We start from the raw sequence: 20446 nt of genomic DNA, 5'->3' as shown, positions 1-20446 counted from the left end.
AGGAACTTGCAGCCTAAATTTAAACGGTACTAGTGGAGCACTCGCAGTATACCACACTCAGGGATGAAAATTAGATGCAACTCGTTGGAATGACAAATTTATTGGCCATTTAGGACTTAGGACAAGTATCTGAATTATCACAGGCAAAAACAAACATTTATGTATATGTTTACGCATACAGCACTTAGATAAGATAACATTCTACTTACAATATCTGGAACTCATCTTTGGCATGGACACAAGCACGTTTTAGTAGACTTGGGGCCCTTTGTTACACACACACTTTTGAACTATAATGGCTCAATTTCTTGGGGGAAAATCTAATTTGCTGGCACAAAAACACACAATCCTATGCTTCCTGTAGCCTCTCCAAGCTATTGGGGTTACTGGTGATGATGGATTGTTGTTTCACTCTCAGATTGAGATGGATTCCTGTCTCTCTGCATCTGATTGTTCAGCTCATACAGCAACGCGGCCAAACGCTAAATGTTTGTGACAAGTAAAATCAGTATTATCCATTTTTACCACTTTTTTAGCACGCCCGAGTCCCTACTATTGGCATGGATAACTTTTCTGGCTGGTATCGGCCATGTGATCCCATACTAGGCTTTTGAGGGACTCTGAATCAGTATATCGGCATTTCTCAGTGATTTCAGGGCCATTGTGCTCACTCACTATGCTTTTACATAACACTACTTGGACACGATCCTCACTCAATGAAAGCTGGTACAGAATAGAATCTAAGATGGCTTCCTACACTCATAATAAAAGAAGTTTGTCATCCTGGCCATGACGTCATGCATGGGAAGGCTCCCATTGGCTGACTCAAGTCATGGGTAGCTTGGTTCAAGCAGTTCCAAGCCTGGCCACCAGATGTCAGACTAGGCTGAAGTATTTCAACGGTTTGATTGTTGTTTTTTTTCCAAAAAAACATAGATTTTTGTGGTTTCTTAAGCACAGTTATTATAACTGGGGTAAATGAATGGTATTTTCAAGGAAAAGGGGTTATTCTGAACCTACACAAATGTTCGCTTGAAAATACGTGAGTAAATAAAAATTTTGTATGATTAATAAGTTATAGCACATGGTGTTTTGTATGCAAAATGGCTTGGGCATGTTGATAACAACTTATTTTGTTCTGGATTGTGGCTTTAACATGATTTTAAGCTGTTTATTAGGGTTTTGAGACATTACTCTTAATTTCCGCTATAGATCGACCACAAGGAAAAAAACCTTGGGACGAAAAGTCCCCGTGCAGCTTTCCCTTCTTCCCTCCACCTCGGGCCATAAAGAAGCATGGTCCACTCTCCCCCTCCTTTACTCGCCGGGGTATGGTGCACAGGAGTCGCAGGTCTGCGTAGGTTGTTTTGCTTGTGGTTCCACTATAATATTTATACTACACAAAATGGCTTCCCATGTCATTTTAGCATGGTAGTATTGAGCCTTGCACTTGGATGGAATAGTGTGGTGTTTTGCTTGTATTCGGCATACATTGATGGACGTCGCTGGTCTGCCACTTCTGTCATCATCTGTCACACTACTCCTACCACTTGCAAATGAGTTACACCACACATACACTTGTTTCTGCGACATAACACTATCTCCATGGACCTCCAACAATTCTCTATGAATTTCAGATGGTTTCTTTCCCTTGGCCCATAAGAAACGAATAACACCACGCACCTCCTCCTTGGAGTAATGTTCAAGTTGTTGTGCCATCTTTGAATTGCTCTAGGTACAAGATGGGGTGACGTAGAAGGCTGTAATTGCCGTCAGACTTGCATCATCTTGGAATCTGACAAAAAAAAAAAGCTAGCAACACAAAAAACTCTGGGTTTTACAGACAAATTCACCTTACTTTTTGATACATCCTTGTAGAAATATAATAAAAGAAATTTTAGCTAGTAATTTCTGTTTTTCCATGCTTTTATTTGCGACTTGCAGGTTATTGTAATTGTTTCTTATATTTCAGGTCGTTAGCATATACATGGGAATAACAGTAACATTGATCGACTCATGGGAACCATATAAGGCCGCTAGGACAGCCCTCAATAACACCCTTGATCCAGCAAACGTGCGAGAGCATTCTACAAAATATGCAGGACGTATTCAGGTATAATCATTTTTCCTTATATATTTATATATTTGCACTAAGGATTAATATTGAATTTTTTGTCTAAACTTGAAACAGGAAAGCTTGTTATTTTTGATAATGAAAATTCAAATCTGTATATGGATGATTCAATAAACATTTGCCATAATCTGTTGACTTTTGGCACACTCATAGCCTCCATGAAATTTTACACATTTTTGCTTTGTATCCAAAGATATCTGTTGGTTATGCATTGTTATCCACTTACAGTTCATTTTTCCATACAGTTTTTGAGTCGTTGTCGATTTCGCCACCTGTCTGGTAGCTTTTCAGACACATACGCAATCAAAAAAGTGCATGGAACTGTAAGTGGTTCAGAATGGATTGCATTTTTTCCACCTGCGAATGATGCAAGGGATATCTTATTTGTAGAAGTCGTGAGTTTCAATCATGACTCGGTGGTAGAAATTTGTCTCTCATCGTTAGGGCAGAGGATGAAAGACAGGTTGAAACAACATAGGGATGATGTACGACTTAAGAGAGAGAGAAATGCGATATTTAAACACACAAGAGAAACAGGACATGACATAGAGTGGGATGAGGCTAAGCAGATAGGAAGGGAGAAGAGAATACTAGTGAGAAAATGGAAGGAGGCCAAGGAAATAGGGAAGAAAGGTGAAGAAGACACAATGAACTGGAATGGGGGACTGAAGATAAACAAAGAATGGAAGAAGGTGTTAGAAAGAGTGGAAAGGACAAGAGAGAAAGAGGAGAGAAGAAGGAAGAAGAATGAAGGAAAAGGAGCATGAGATAGAGAGTCCAACCACATTCTAGATGGAAGTAAATATGTTTAGCCTTTTAGGTGAAAGTACAGTTGACAAGGGAAAGCCACCTGCTAGAACGTTCCAGAACAACTTTCTAATAGTCTGGAGGGGAGTAATTTTTTGTAAATATATCTACCTGTTTTGTACCTTGTTACATTTGTACTTGGTGCAGGTCTGAAGAAGACCTTGCTAGAAGGTTGAAACGTTACGTTTAGTTTATGTTTTATAATAAAATAAATTTCTGCCTTGGTCAGCATATTGAGTTTTTCATTAGAGCAGTGTGTCGCCCCAAAGGAATGGTTTCAGGGAAGAAAACAAGAAGTCTGATGGTGCAAGATAGGCTGAATGACTGCTTACCTTTTTTCAGCATTATAAATATGGAACAGGTCAGTGTCTTCAACCCTGCAAAAGAAGAACTAAATGATAGACAGGGCTGTAATTTTCCAGTTTTACTACACAACGCTGCCTCTTCATTGTGTGGAAGTAGGTAATGCAATTCTTTATTGAACCACCGTTGTACATAAAGAGACATTGCGATATAAGGGGTGATGCTTTCATAAGACACCCAAATGTCAATCACACTATCACATAGTCACCCTGGAATGCATTTTCCAGAGGCTCTGGCATCTGAACCCATGGGCAGTATAATCCTCTACGGGACTTGCGTTGTGTACTGTCCGTGTGTTTATCATTATCCTGCTATCTGTTTCATCTTGTCACCATTCATCCTCATCTTCGCGATTAGCCAAAAGTGGCAGAAAAGCGAAGTAAAATAAATAAATCAATCAATGATGCTTGTATGTGTTTTGTTGAATGTGAATGAGTTACCATTTTTGGGTGCGTCAACACGTGGGCCATCTTGCCCCTTCTAAGTGTACAAGGAAAAATCCTCGTATCTAAAACCCGTATATAAAAAAAAAACATAAAGAATCCCATTGAGAAAGGTTTGTTGAAATGAGTCTCTTGTATTGCATTCCACTGTGTACTGTAACATGCTAATCATTTACACAGAAATTATTTTTCTTGTAGCTGACGGTTGTTACAAGCATAAAAACAAATCAAACTAACAATACATTTCTGATGAAGGGAGTGTGTGTTCTCCTTAAACGTTACAACTAAAAACTGAGTAACGAGTACTGAGTGGTGCCTGCAGAACCTCAATCGCATCCCTTTCATCGTCTGTTGACCAGTCCTGATGATGATTCCGAGATGGAATCGAAACTTCGGAAGAACTCCTAGTGTTTTTATTGTTCTGTTTGTGTTTTTTATTGTTTTTAACAAATAGTAGGGATGTGACGAAGCTGAAAATTTACCTATACCGATGTACTCACCGATAATTTTTGGAACCGATACCAATGTGCCGATATTTAACCGATTCCGATACATAAGATTATTAAACAGAAATGGAATGTTATTTTCAGCATAACAAAAATAAATTTCCTATGTACATTTCTATTGCATATCATATGTATAACATGTTATACATATATATAAAAAGTGGTTATGTGAACCTTTAAGAAGAACATACATTCTCAAGAGATTTAACATTAGTACACAAACAGTTCTTTGAAATACAAAATGAATTCCTGTTCTCAATGTTGGAAATTTACTGCTGCCAGATTCAACTTCAGAAACACAAGTTTTGGAAGCACTTCTGGAAGTTACCTACTTCTCTTATGGCAAATCTGTTCAGCAACACCGAACACTCATTCACTGAATACTAATGCAGCAGGTATGCCCAAGTATTTTTTCAGCACTTGCTTCAGGTTTGAATACTCATTTTTGAATTTTCTGTACAACGACAGATCCTGGTCACGTGGACTAGTTGGTTCATCAATGTACTGTTTTATTTCTGATTTTGAGTTAGGTTGATCCTCTGAATGAGAGTTTGCAATAATTTTATTACAAAAACTCTACAATGATGAAGAATCACAACCTAATTTTCAATAAATCTTACAAAACTAGAATATAAAACTTATTAGAAGGTAAAACTCTAGTATTATCTGTACCGGTTTAAATATCGGATTTTTGCCGATCCTGATACCGATGCCGATGTGCCGATTTTTATACATCTGTAATCGGCTTCGGCACATCCCTAACAAATAGTAAAATATTGTTATCACTATCTTTTATACCATTACTTAAGTGGTATCAAGTAAAATACCGTATTGTCCCCATCGTAAGTGGATTTATGTTAGTAGATTTGCAACTACTGTCATGTGATCTTTAATGATTATTTCATTTGTTTGAATTTTTTGCAGAAGTTAATTTCACAGACTCAGCAGCTTCTCAAAGAGGGAGCCCTGGTAGAGGAAAGTGTTCTCGACCATGTGAACAAAGTGATGAACATTGTACGGGAATGCAATGTCACCTTACGATGGCTGATGCTGCATACAGCATCTCATGGTTCAGGTACATATGCATGTAGCGAGAATTAGTAATGCAGTTTTAAAATTCTAGTCAGGCAGATACAGTTGGTAATTGCTAGAGCCTCATATTTATTGTGAATAAGTGATGAAAATTTCAGTACAAAAACTGGCTACATTTCGGGGTCAAAAGCATGTAATTCTAAAATTGATTTTAAAAATATACTTATTACACAAAATAAATATTTCCCTTGTCATAGCCCATTTATGTAGTTGTCAGAGTATTAAATTTATTCCTGTGTAAAGGAGTCCATTTTTGTTTCTCAAATATTTATAGCAAAATTAATCATTTTCCATGATTTGCATAACTCTCAGGATAATTCAGACCACAGAAAGTGTCACATCAGTAAATATACTCTAAATTTTATGTTTACAAGTTTAATAAGCATTTTGAACTTCATTTTGCATCCTTTCGTAATGAAACTAGTATGAAAATGCACCTCACACCTTTAAAAAATATGAAAAAATGTGTGTTGCTTCACATTTCGTGATTCCGTCAAAAAATAAATATGCGTGCCTCTAGTATTTGCTTATCAGTAATTAATTTCAATGCATGAAAACAAAATTTGTGCTCGTTTGTGAAAAAAATGTTGTTATGCGTTTCTTTTGTTTTTTGCTGTTCAGCATCACAATCAAGAGTAATTTTTGCAGTGTGGAACTTTTCTTTTTTTGTAAGTAATCAGTTGATTATGTTTTGGTCTTTCATTAACAGAGTGAATTTGTTATTCTCCTTGATGAGGTGTATTACTTTTTATTGTCACTGATACTGTTATTTACCTTCAATATTAACAACTTAAATGTTGTTAAACCTATGTAGAATATGCATCATTGTAAAATCATGTAGCCTGATGAAGGATTCGTAAGTAACCTGAAATGTTGGTTTTATGGTTTATTATTTGTATTTATTAATCTCTGAATTAACATTGTATAAAAGTAAATAATAATAATGAATATTACGAATAAATAAAATGCCTTATTTCTTCTTTTAGTGTCAGAATCCAACAAAAAGTGCAAACAAATACGAGATCAAGTCATTGCGGATTCCAAGTACCAGCCGCTTCAGTTGTTTGAGCTTCTGCTTAATACAGCACAGTTTGAGTCAAAAATAAAGGACATGTTTAAACAGGTAGGGATTTTTTCTCTATACTCTAATGGTACGTAAATATAAAGGAATAAAGACATTTTAGGCAAAGTTTCATTTAAATCCCGGGAAGATGTGTTGAACTTATTTTTAAGTTTGAGGTAGTTTGGTTTGTTTATTTGCTAAGAATATGTGTAGTGTATACATCTGGTTACACAATTAAATAAAGAGGTTAAGAAATCACTAATTTTCTTCATGGAATATTTGCAGTTTTATATTTAGTACTTCTGTTGTGTATCCAAACACACACACACATTGCACTGTCGAGTTGATTTTAAAAGATATGCACCTCATCATCTTACATAATTTATTCCTGAATGTATTGTGCCACAATATATTTTATAACACTCCATATATAAAAAACAAAACACAATCCATTACTATAAGCAGATTTCTATTTTCCAAGGTGATATAAACTGAACAGTTTATTTACATTCTTCAAATGTTTCCAGAAATACACATGACATATTGCTTTTGGTATTAGTATATTTTATATATGTACTTTATCAGTGTATTGGACCTCCCTGATAGCATAGTGGTAACATGATCTTCTTGTAAAATATGTCCTGGGTTTGATAACCTGTGGAGGCACATTGTACAGTGGTTCAGAACTCACTTTAAACTGTAGGTCCAGTCCTGATTAGTCTATTTGAGCATAAAGTTAAGTTAAGACGAGCTCTACAGAGGTTGTTCAGTGTATATTTGACCAAACGCGATTCCTTCCCCCTGCACTCAGAATGAACTCACCCAACCTTGGTCGGGCATGTTTGTCAGTGTAGTGTGTGAGCTGTAAAAGAGTGGTTGTGTTTTCTCACTGGGCCAAAAATCCTGCCCAAACTGAGCCGCTTTTGGGAGGAGTGCGTTGTATAACTTTCCTAGTGTTTGCGTTTTCTCGCTTGGCCAAAAATGCTGCCAAACCAGTCGCTTTTGGGAAGGTTATGTTGTAGCCCTTTATGACGCAAAGTTCAGTGTGTCAATGATCAGGAAGTAGTGTAAGAGCAAGGATTGTAAAGTTAGTTTGACTTTATTCAAGAATGGGATCCGCAAGTATAAGGATTGCATGGCCCCAGCGTTCGGTTCTTCAACAAAGGGGACGAGAATACGGCCGTGCACACAATCCACCACCAGTACGCAGGTGAAACTTCGCAGAATGGCCATGCAAGAGAATCCATCGACGCAAAGACAGATGGTGAATCATCTAAATATGTCTTTGGAAACTGTTAACCGCACCTTGCACCTGCATACTGGTGGTGGCTTGTGTGCAGAACCGAACGCTGGGGCCATGCAATCCTTATACTTGCGGATCCCATTCTTGAATAAAGTCAAACTAACGTCACAATTCTTGCTCTTACACTACTTCCTGATCATTGACACACTGAACTTTGCGTCATAAAGGGCTACAACATAACCTTCCCAAAAGCGACTGGTTTGGCAGCATTTTTGGCCAAGCGAGAAAACGCAAACACTTGGAATGTTATACAACACACTCCTCCCAAAACCGGCTCAGTTGGGGCGGGATTTTTGGCCCAGTGAGAAAACACAACCGCTCTTTCACAGCTCACACACTACACTGACAAACATGCCCGACCAAGGTTGGGTGAGTTCATTCTGAGTGCAGGGGGAAGGAATCGTGTTTGGTCAAATATACGCTGAACAGCCTCTGTATTGTTACATTTTTTCATATAGTAGAGGAAGAATAGGTTCATAATTAAATATTGAATAAATTCAATTGAATTAATTCTTTTATCCTCTTGCTTTTGTTTATTTGTGCAACTGGTCCCTTTTTCACATCCATTCATTTTGTAAAACTTTTTTTCTGCTCTATTTTTTTTAAATGTAGTAAATGGGAAGAATTAAATTTCAATTTCTTTCTTTTTCAAGCTTCTGGCAGAGAAGCAGTCTAAATGGGAAAGCTACAAGAAGGAGAGTGTTGAAAGGATGACGGAATTAGCAGAAGTATTTTCCGGAACGAAACCTCTCACACGAGTTGAAAAGAACGGTAACGAATTTCCCATTTAATAGCTTATTCCAGTGTTTAGCGTAGGAGTACATACTGAGATAAAGTACTATATTCGATAAGGCTAGAGAGTATCTAATGATCTCCAGGTTTCAACCTCTCCAAACAAACTTTCATGCATCAAGCAGGCATGCAAATTTCGCTTTTGACGAAAAAAACGAAATGTGAAATAACGCACTGTAATGTTAATTTTTCATCTTTCTGAAAGATGTGAGGTGGATTTTCCTACCCTGATTTGTCACGAAATGATGCGAAATGAACTGCAAAATGTGAAATAGACTTTTGAACATGACATTTAGAGTTTATATAATGACACAACACTTTCTGAAGTTTGAATTATTTGCTGTAAATATTTGAGAAGCAAAAATGGACATCTTTATACAGGAATAAACTTAATACTCTGGTAACTACATAAATGTCCTATTAGAAGGACATAAGTGTAATAAGTGCAGTTTTTAAATCAAATTTAGGATTATATTCACAATTTTCAAACCAAAATTGTAATTTTATGTACCACTTTTCATCAGATTTCTCACCACTATAACAGCGAAATTTTATTTTATTTACCACTTTTGAACCTGAAACTGAATGTTTTTGTACCGAAATTTTGTACCTCTAAGCACAATACTTCATAATGCTGGTTTTATTGTTGTTGTTGTTATTATTACACATTTATATGATTATTGTTCTTACACATGCATATTATTGTTATTTTTTTTATTTGTTGACATCTTGATACAAGATGGATCCACACTCAAGGTCTGCAGTAGTCTGGAAAACATGGAAAAGTCAGGGAATTTATGCATTTCCTGGAAAACTTGTGGAAATGTCAGGGAATTTACTGTTTTTCTGGAAAAATCAACATTTTTGTAGTCATGCACTAAAGTAGATTTTTGAGCAAATAGAAGGTTAACCAAGAAATTTTACATTTGTTGTGGACGAATTAAACTTCATTGTAATACAGTAGAAGTTACATATTAAAATCTCTAGGTAAAAGGGTCATGTCTTGAACTGTATTCATGTCGAAATCTACTTCAGTGATTGGCTATTGGAATTTCCCACTTTCTTGTTGGAATTTTTGGATTGTGTTCGGTTGATATTAATAGATATATTACTAAATTACTGTAATTATGTATCATGCTATAATTGTTATATTTTTTAATATAGAAAATAATTATTTGTTTACTATTAGTCAATATGTGGCAAGTATTTCATAGAATCTCACTCCTATTGTCCCTATCCAGTAGTCAATTTTTGTTCAGTTTCACTTCTCATTATTATTTTTAACTTGATTAAGTGAGATTCTAAGTGTGGTGTTAGCTAAAATGTAGTGAACTTCTTTCACACATGTGTAAGTATGTGAATTGTGGTAATGATAGATCTGGAAAATATTGGTTCTTGGTCTGGAAAATTCATGGAATTTTGATTTTCCGAAATTGTAGACACCCTGACACTCTATTCGGGATTTTCCAACTAAATAAAACAAATTACACATGTCTGTTACTTGAGTTACGGTTAAATGTTTTAAACAATTTTAAGCAAGGGTGTTATATTTAATCTTTACCTTCCGTTGCAGACAATCTGAGAGCGTGGTTCTCGGATATGGGGAAGCAGATTGATTCTCTGAATCATGAAGATGCAACGGCTGCTGGAAGAAAGATGATTCAGTTGATACAAGCCCTTGAGGAAGTTCAAGGTTAGATTTTCAGTTTAAATAATAATTGTAATTAGGTCTGAACAGATATCAATGCCAATACTCTTGCTGATAATGATGCTTGAAAATTGTAACAATTAAAATGTGTTGAAAATATTGTTTAATATTAATATGTAAGCATTCCACTGCTGCATCTGTGTTTTGGTTTAAATTATTCCAGAATTATATTGGAATATTAAAATGGCCATTATTTTATTGTAATATCCATTTTTCCATTCACTACTGGTGTAAAATAAATTATTTTTTTCCAAAAAAAATCCAGTTTGCAGGTTGTTTAGAATCGGCAAAAGTGATGCACCACATTTTTGCACACTTCACAAAATAGCCAAATTCCAAAAAGGTATTAGCGAGTGGTGAAAATTTCCAACCGATACTTTTTGATAATTGATGCCTCTGGCATCAGTTATCATCCAAAATACAACAAACTCCTACTCTCTACGATGAATTGTTCTTATTCTATGAATAAAAACATACAAACAAACAAACAACAACAACAAAACCTTTCTCGTGTTTTTGAAAAGCTTGCACTTTAAAATACCGAAACAAAAAAAAATGAAAAGAAAAGAAAAATAATAAAACCCATATTTGACAGCTTCCAATACTTGTATCGAGTTGAAGTTCAAGTACGTTATAGCAGACCTCTTCGGCAGAGAGGTGTTACCACTGCACGCAATGATGCCAGGGGCCACTGGTTTGAACCCCAGCTTGGTCATGGGTGTTCTTTGTGAGTGTTCTTCTATCAATTTCATTATATCTTCACTCATCCTCATCTTCGCAATTAGCCAAAAGTGGCAGAAATGTGAAGTTAAATAACCAAATCAATCAATTTTTTCTCTTGAAGTCTACGGCTATTACAAGCATAAAAACACAGAAAACATCAAGAAACTTTGTGAAAGCAATGATGATTTTTGAATTGCCTGATGATATTTGGAATTCATAATTTTTTTAAATAAAAAAATAATGTGATCAAATTTTTTTAGCTGCAATAAAAGTAAAACAAACTGCTTCTTTTTCACAGTTTAGTTGCTATATTACAACAATGTAACATTGACAACATCCATTGTATAATGGATTCTCTTTTTTGTTTAAAACATTGTTAATCATTGTTATAACTAGTCAAACTAAAAATAAATGTCTGATGAAGGGAGCATTTTTTTCCTGAAATGTAAAACAAAAGAAAAAAAGAAAAAAAAGAAATAATTCTACAATGCAAGCAATGCATACATACAAGAAAAACTATAACTATAAGTATATAAATGAACAAAAGAAAAATAGAACTGAAATATCATCTCTGGTTTTCGTGGCCCTTACACACAGTGGTCTAACACATGGATGAGCAGATGTCTAAAGGTTAATTTCCAGCTCTTCTCGTCAATACATACTATCTTTCTATTTCAGTTATGTAATATCAAACTACAAAATATGTACATAATTATGTACCTAAATATGAATTATCAAAAGGATATGTAGCTAAATATGTAGTATCAAAGAATATGTAATATTAATAATAATCGAGTATCAAAGCAATTTCAAGAATTCTGCTAGATATTTATTTTACTTGAACATATTCAACATAAGGAAATAAGTTGTTCAAATGAAAATTTGTATCAAATTTATACTCAAAAGAAGCACAGCAACGTGTACATATTTATGAAACCATTTTTGTCAACTATTAATTACTTTTCACATCGCAAATTATTATAGAATATGTAAATATGTACGAGAGCTCTTCGTAACTTTTGAAACAAATTGTTAAGAAAAAAGCTTCTACAGAAAGAACAATCGAATGTAAATACATAGCTACTTCTGTACTTTTTGTACAAGGGAACATATTGTGTAACTCGCTACGTACAGGAAAGTAGCTTTCTTGTCCACCGATGCCAAGTTTTTAGGCACTTTGCCTAAACCTAGAAGGGAAACGAAAATATGTAACCAGAAAGGGAGGGGGGTGGTACTCCAGCATCTTTCTATAAGTATAATAGTTTATTTTTTCTTTCTTTCTTCAGCCTTCCGGCTTGCCAGTCAATTTTAGGTGACTGTAAGTACTATGCATCTCTTTGATTAGAAAACATGACATCACATGAGCTACAAATTTTCTTCTTCATGTTTCGGAGATCGAAAATATAGGAAAAGGGATCAAAGTAGGAAAAAAATACTGAAATCTGTTGTTTTATGTAAAGTAAAGTAGCCAGTATGTAAAATTCTGTATGTAATATCCTGGCAAATATGTAACATAAAACTCATGCAAAATCATGTCAGTTATGTAATTCGTTTACATTTTCGTTTTCAAGGTATGTATCTAGAAAGGAATGGAATATGTAATTACATAGAAATCGAAGCTCTAGTGATAAGCAAATGAAATGGATGATGATCAACACAGTGATACAACTATGCATTTCCAAGGCATAGCATGTTTCTGTGACCACTTCATCATACAGGCTCATACTGGATGTTTTTGTTGTTCCTGATTATGCCGATGAGCATTATATCTTTTAGGGAGATTTCACAGCACAGTGAAATGCGTCGTTTCATACTTGAGGATTTCAACAGTTGAATGCAGGTGGCTTATGCCACCTGCCACACTGCTTTGGTGCAAAATGTTGCTCTTGATTGGTTCATTTCCAAGTGACATGTTGCTTTTGGTTGGTGCATTCCCAAGTGACACATGTCACTTGTCATTTTCATGTGAATGTTTCATTCCCGAGTGACATGTTGCTCTTGATTGTTCATTCCCAAGTGACATGTGTCACGTGTCATTTTGGTGTGAAATCTCTTGTCTCACTCCAGGTAAGAATAATTTCATACTTTCACCAGGATGATTTGAAAATTTTCAGAATTCCACCAGTTGGATAATAATCTTCAGGTGAAGCAGTTTCTGGCTGACACTCGCCGCTTCCTGCATCAGATGATCCGAACAATCAACATCAAGGAAGAAGTTCTTATAACCTTGCAGATTGTTGCAGATCTGAGCTATGCATGGGAGGTTATAGATACGTACACGCCCTACATGCAGGAGGGTATCAAGAAAGACCCTTCCCTTGTTATTAAGCTTCGTGCTACCTTTCTTAAGGTGAGTGTAGCATTAAGGAAACACAGTTTTTAGTAATTTACTCTGATAAGCTTACTTTTCATTTTTCTGTGGAAATTTTCTTTGCGATCGATTTCGCCACCTGCCTGGTGGCTTCGTCAGGCATGTTAGTACATGTCAGTACACGCCTGACGAAGTCACCGGAATGGTGGTGAACGTGATTAAGCAGAAAATTTGCATGAAAATTATCTATCTCCTTGTAACCGCCAAACAGATATCTTTAGATACACTTTTTAGTGTAATGTAATATAATTTTTTTTGCTGAAACTGATTTCGTGCCAATCTGATATAAAACTGTAAATTTTCTTTGAAGAACATGAATGGTTAATTAACCTCCTTAATTAATTTACAGAACCAGTTGACTGTAATCGGTTTTGTTTTGAAATAAAAACCCTGCATATTATTATTAGCTGCAATCCGTTGTGGAGTGGTTAGAACAGTGCACGACGGTGCCAGTCCTATCAAATCCCAGCCTGGGCGTGGTTGTTATTTGTGAATATCCCTTCATCATATCATCACTCATCCTCATCTTTGCTGTTAGCCAAAAGTGGCAAAAGAGCTGAGAAAAATAAACCAAATCAATCAATTAACCAAGAAACTAATTAGATATTTACGTTATAAAACTAGTCCACATGAATTATATGTTTGTACATATATGAGGGTTATTTTTTAAGTAAGGTCCGTTTTGCAATAAAAACGAATTTACAGACACTTCTCTATTTGCTACATAATTTCCTTGCCGGTTTAAACATTTATCATAACAAACTACGAGTTTTTGGATACCCTCCTCATAGAACTATGCCGCCTGTGAGATAGCCAGTTACTCACGGTTGTTTTCACTTCTTCATCAGTGTCTAAACGCTTGATGCCCAGGAAGGTCTTCAGATGTCGAAAGAGGTGGTAGTTTGCTAGGTGCAAGGTCTGGACTGTATGCGGATGATCGAATACCCCCAGCCAGAAGATTCGATCAGATCATCATCGTACTTTGTTTTCATTGCAAAACGGATCTTACTTAAAAAATAACCCTCGTATAATTATTAAATTACAGAAATTTGCACAAAAATTACAGACTGTTCATTGATATATCTAACAATGTATTTTCCTCAAGGCCTCCCCGATGGTGTATTGTAATGAAGGGTTCTTGAGTTTTTGATACCTGGTTGAGGCACCTAGTGGATTGGATACCATTTTAAACTGTAGGTCCAATCCAAATTAGCCTATCATGACAAGAATAAAAGCTGGTAACATTTCTTCAAGCATTCATCCTGTGAAGGTATGACCACCCTGTGGCACTCCACAGACTGCGGTTTAAAAACCAATGACATGATATGTAAAAGTAAGAAAAACCTCAACTGTCACTTCTTTCTTAACAGCTGTGTTCTGCCTTGGAAATCCCTCTCCTCCGTGTCAACCAAGCGAAGAGTTCAGATTTAGTCTCCGTTTCGCAGTACTACTCTGGAGAACTTGTCAACTACGTGAGGAAGGTGCTTCACATCATTCCTGAAACCATGTTCGGCCTTCTCGCACGGATCATTCAGCTGCAGACGAGCGTGATCCGTGAGGTTCCCACACGATTGGATAAGGATCGCCTCAGGGAGTATGCACAACTGGAGGAACGACACGAGGTAACTTTTAGTGATCGACATTTATTACTTTTGGTGTACCATTTTGGCATTTGCATGAAAGTCCTGTGGAAAATATGAAGTGAAGTAAGTTTCATATAATGTTCACACGGGGTGTAAGGGGTGACCGTACTGGTAAGGCACCCAGAAGTCATTATCATCCTTCGCAGTTTCCTGCCTCTGGCTGGGTCGGCATAGAAGTCAAGGCTCTCCATTTTTTCCTGGTCTTCCACCACTCCTCTCTTTCCATGGTGTTCCAATTTTGTCCTCTTCTCGTAGCACTCTCCGATATCTGCTCTTTCCACAGACATCTTGGTCTCCCGTTTGTCCTTATTCCCACTCCTTGTGCATTGTAAGCTCTTACAGGTAGTCTTTCTGCATCCATCCTCTTCATGTGTCCGAAGCATCTCATCTGTGACTGATCTATCCTGTCCTGAAGCTTCACAACACCCACTGTGTGTCGGATCTCCTCATTCCTGATTCTACCCCTTGTAGTTTTCTCAATATACTCCTTAAAAATTTCATCTCCACTGCCTGCCTCTTTCTTTTGTCTCTTTCTGTCATTGTCCAAATCTCTGCTCCATATGTAATTATTGGCACATAGTATGTGTTGTACGAGGCATATGTAAAATAAAGGGCCGATAATTTTTTACTTGGGACTGGCAACACGGATGAAGCTGCACGTGCACGGAAGCATGCTTTAGTATTCTGTGCCTGCAACAGAGGTATATTTCTCAGTGTAGAGGTGCGTACGTGTGAGTAGCAGGAAGTTGAAATGGCTTCTGTAATAGAAAATCCCGCCAAATCATGGCAACTGTGTTTTGGGACCAAAAAAAAAAAAAAAAAAGGCCGATTGGTTATTACAGAGAATAAAATCAAGCGAGAAAATTTTTATTTTGATGCTATACAAGTGCATGCCCTGGCTATTTTTCTACATAGTCACCATGACGCTACAAGCATTTCTGGTACCGTGGAACAAGTTTACGTAGACCCTCGGCGTAGAAATCTGCCTCCTGGGATCTCAGTCAGTCGAGAACTGATGTCTTGAAAACTTCACTATCATCGAAATGTTGCGAAGCAAGCCACTTTTTGAGGTGAAAGAACAGAAAGTAATGACATGGGGCAAGATCGGGACTGTATGGTGGGTGATTAAAACATTTCCATTTTTGAATTGTCGCAACAGTACAGTGAGCTCTGTGTGGGCAGGCGTTGTCATGAATAAGCAGAATTCCAGACCGTAACATTCCTCTTTGCAGTTTTTGGATGGCACATCGCAGATTAGACAGTGTTTGGCAATACATGACTGATGGTCCCAGTTCCAGGAATTCCACGAGGATTACACCTTTTTCGGTCCCAAAACACGGTTGCCATGATTTGGTGGGATTTTCTATTACAGCAGCCATTTAAACTTCCTGCTACACGCACGTTCGCATCTCCACACTGAGAAATATACCTCTGTTGCAGGCACAGAATACTAAAGCATGTTTCCATGCACACACAGCTTCGTCAGTGTTGCCAGTCCCAAGTAAAAAATGATCGGTCCTTTTTTTTTTACGTGTTCCTCATATATTACCTTCTTGCATTTCATAGGCACATCCATGTTCCATATTAATCTTCGAACACTTTGATAATGTCCACCACCCTATTGTCCTCCTCACTATTCTTCCACTTCTGTGAATTATGCTTCCTAGATATTTGAAGCTCTCCACTACCCCATGTAGTACACCCAGATAACTGCTTCTTGCAGGCTAACAAGTCTCTGGTGCCTGGATCCATGGCCTAGATAATCCTTTGGTTGTGTTGTCGTGTATTTGTCCTTCTGTGTGCTGAGTGCCCCTTGACAATCTGAACTTTTAAACTAGGAAAAGAGATTTTAGCCCTCGGAGATTATAGTTTTAGTTCTTGTTAAGTAATGAATGAATGAATAAGTTTTTAAAATTGACTAAGGAAATTTTTAACATGCATATTTTATTTTCTTGTTGGCAGCCTGTTTTCAATTTTGTTTTAGTTGAGGCGTTTATCACCATATTGTATGATGTGTAAAAATAGCCTATGTGCTGATATGTCCATAATCCAAAAATCAATCAATCAAACATAAAGTACAATTTTTTTCACTAGTAAATTTAAGGCTATGGATTTCTCCTAGTAGTGCAATTGTAGTTGTTCTTGTTAGTCTATTACAGTTGAATCTTGATAACTTGAACCTCAACATCTCGAATTCCTTGTAATCCCCTTGAATTGTCCATAACACTCAATACTAATTTTACCTCAACAACTCGAATAAAACCTTGATAAGATGAATTTTTGTACAGTTTATAGGATGCCGTTCTATCTCAATAACTCAAAGGTAGAGTACGAAAAACCTCTGAGTCGAAGTTAAATTCTAATCACCTCTATAACTTGAAGTTTTATTCACATGGACCTGAATAAGTCGACTTTAGACCTCTATAATTCGAAGTTGGCGATTTTGGCACTCAATAACTTGAACCTTGGTAAGTCGAAATCCTTGATACCTCGATTTTTTTCCTTTTCCCCTCAAGTTCGAGTTATCAAGGTTCCACTGTATAAAGTTGCTTAATCTCATTGGAAATGTCATCAATGACTGAATTTTTACTCCCATGTATTTGTTATGGACAGTGAAAATGCCCACTTTTCAATAATTATTGAAATGTATTGGCATTTTAGGAAAAATAAGTACACTTGCATTATGTTTATAGAGCTTTGCCGTAGTGAAAATTGCACAGTCATTTCAGTTGGGTGTGCCATGTTGGGAATATTTGTGAGCAGTTGTTGCACATGGCACAGCGCTTGCTAAGAGTGTAGAAAGCAAGAAAATGCGTGGCGAAGAAGTGCAGACAACTATAGAGAAACAAACGTTTAATACTTTATCAACAAGAAACAAAGGCAAACTTAAAGACAATATATGTTTTGCATTTCAGTATTTGCTACACATTATATTTTTTTTAAAAAAAAAAAAGGATTCTTGTATTGCTGTACATAATTTTGTACAGTAATGGAAACATTGTCTTATCGTCAATAAAAAATATATGTGATGGCTGGTTGTGGGAATGGTTATGGCCAGAACATAATTTTTAACAAATGAAATCCCACTTTTTTTTTTAGGATGATGATTTATTGATATGATGTAAATAAATAGGTCAGTATTTTGTCTGTATTTGGTCAGGGTTTTTTGTTACAAGGCCTGTTCAAGAAGAAACCAAACTCTTTTTGTAAAGCTTGTACATAAATTTGTTAAAGAGAACCGACAGTGGTGGTGCCTAGCGGCGTCCTTAGTTATTAACTTGACACAGTTTCAAAGCTGTTACTAACTACAGTAATGCAGTAGATTGTGTTGAGTGCCCATGGCAATTTTCAGTTACCCTACCACAAAGGAACTGGAAGAGCAGCGAGTATTTGTGAAATTGCAGAAAACTCTCAAAGAGACATAGGGTATATTGTATGAAGCTTATGCCGAGAAATATTTCAGTCGAACACAGTATTCTGAATGGTACAAATGTTTCAGATCGCGTCAAATCTCCATCGAGAACAAGGAATGAGTAGATCCCATGTTAAAGTGATGTTGATCGTGTTCTTCGTCTGACAGGGTGATCATCCTTGCATAGTTTGTGAATGCAGCATTCTACGTTAACGTCATGCAACAATTGTGAGAAAAGGTGTGGCTTAATAGGCCACAGATGTGCCAGAACAAGTCCTGGATGGTTCATCACGATAATGCACATGCTTATTCCTCACTTGTTGTCCGGGAGTTTTTGGCAAAGCACCAGACACCTGTTGTTCCACAACCAGCCTACTTCCCTGATTTGGCACCAGCAGACTTCTTCCTCTTTCCCAAGTTAAATCAACCCTCAAAGGTCTCAGATTCCAGACAATAGAAGAGATCAAGAAGAATTTGCTCTGGGCCCTAAAGACCATTCCAAAATTGGAGTTTCAGCAGGCATTTCAGGACTGGTAGAAATGCTGGGAGCGGGTGTGCAGAGTGGAGTGTGCAGAAGAAGACAGGTCCAAATACCATATTTACTCATGTATAATGCACACTTTTTCCCAAAATTTTTGTCCCCAAAAACTGTGGTGCGTATTATGCACGGAATAATTGGCAGAACACTTGTCACACTTGCATTGATTTTTCATGTTTACAAACCCCTATCATGTTATATATCGTTGTAAAGCTTAAATTCTGCAGTTTCTGAATATGGCAACAGTATTCCATTCAAGGTAGCGACACTAATGAGCAATACGATTGAAATAAACTCATCACAAAATGAAGGAACGTTTCGATTTTTATGGTACTTTGGATGAAAGAAAAGATAAGGAAATAGAAAATAACAATTAAAATATATTACTGGCCAAATAATATGATATATATGGAGTGTGTAAATATTTTAATGGAAGAAATCTTGTGCTGCTAACTGATAGTTTCAGGGTGCGGAATGTACCTCGTATAAATGTTATGTTAATCACAGGAAAAGTATATATTTTGAAGTTTTTTTTAAAAAAGGGAAAGAAGGAATGAGCAAAACCACGTATAAAAGTTTAACCTTTAGTCCGCCCACGTAACACATATGTTACCAAAAAAGTATGTCCCTTGTAGAATCTGTAACACATATGTTACAAACAGCTTTATGTACAATTATCGAGGATTTGCCACACTTATATTTGTATATTGAGGTTGAAACACTGGCAGTTCGTTCGGGAACAGGTTTTGCAATCGTGTTTATGAAAATTCCAAATCCCCCCCCCTCCTTTCTCGGAATATGTCACGTGTTGGTATTCCAATGGTATTTACGATGCTGTTTTCCTCCAAGCTTCCAACGCTGTGATTTAGTACTGATAAGGCACACATTCTTCATTGTGTTTAGACCTGGTGATCCAGCTGAAGTAGTGGCGGGGGGGGGGGGGGGGTCAAGGAGAGAGGGGATTGGATAAGGTTTGGTGGTGTCAGCTTTCTGTTGCCTCTATGTTAGAAATGCAATGAAGCTTGACGATAGCCAGAGGTGCCAGAAGCGTGAGTCTATCCAGAAGTAGAGACAAAACAAACGATTGCAAAGGCTCCCTTCCCTCCTCTGTTAGGAGAGGCCTCAACATAAACAGTTCGTATCATATAACAGCTCATCGATTTCCCTAACGCACAATCGTTTCCTTCCGGACATATTTCCACAAAGAGCCGAGAAATAGATTCACAGTAGCTACACAAGATGCAAGTGCGAACGAAAAAAGCAAAAGTTTGGGTTTTCTCCCCAAAGTAGCTGGAGAAGAGGGGGCAAAAACCACATTTTTATGATTTTTTCATTGAAATTCGGGGGATACAGCCCCTGCCCGTAACCCCTCGTCCCCACGATTGGGGCATCCAAATTTTACATGGTTGCATGCACTGATGTATTACCTGCAAAACAAAAGTTATCCGAAGTAGATTGGTCCCATAGTGTCAGTTATAACAATGTTATGAATAATATGCAAATTGGCTAAAATTCGCTAGAGTTTTACGTTTTGCCTTATTATTCAAA

The 20446-nt window shown here is 36.8% G+C and overlaps 1 protein-coding gene across 4 annotated transcripts in view; it reads left to right on the top strand.

The window, feature by feature from the left end:
* Window positions 1-20446, top strand: part of Strump (WASH complex subunit strump) — a 107857-nt gene that overhangs the window by 53463 nt on the left and 33948 nt on the right. For all 4 annotated transcript variants that reach the window (XM_083144070.1, XM_083144068.1, XM_083144066.1 and 1 more), the window contains exons 7-13: window positions 1973-2113; window positions 5178-5328; window positions 6332-6468; window positions 8365-8482; window positions 10077-10196; window positions 13049-13284; window positions 14676-14927. In XM_083144070.1, the coding sequence (XP_083000196.1) occupies window positions 1973-2113; window positions 5178-5328; window positions 6332-6468; window positions 8365-8482; window positions 10077-10196; window positions 13049-13284; window positions 14676-14927 (1155 nt within the window). The remainder of the gene's footprint in view (window positions 1-1972; window positions 2114-5177; window positions 5329-6331; window positions 6469-8364; window positions 8483-10076; window positions 10197-13048; window positions 13285-14675; window positions 14928-20446) is intronic.

The sequence above is a fragment of the Lepisma saccharinum genome, chromosome 22 (genome assembly GCF_977018435.1).
Source record: "Lepisma saccharinum chromosome 22, izLepSacc3.1, whole genome shotgun sequence".
Taxonomy (NCBI): domain Eukaryota; kingdom Metazoa; phylum Arthropoda; class Insecta; order Zygentoma; family Lepismatidae; genus Lepisma; species Lepisma saccharinum.
Note: the sequence above shows the minus strand (reverse complement) of the source record. Positions and strands in the feature narration are given on the sequence as shown.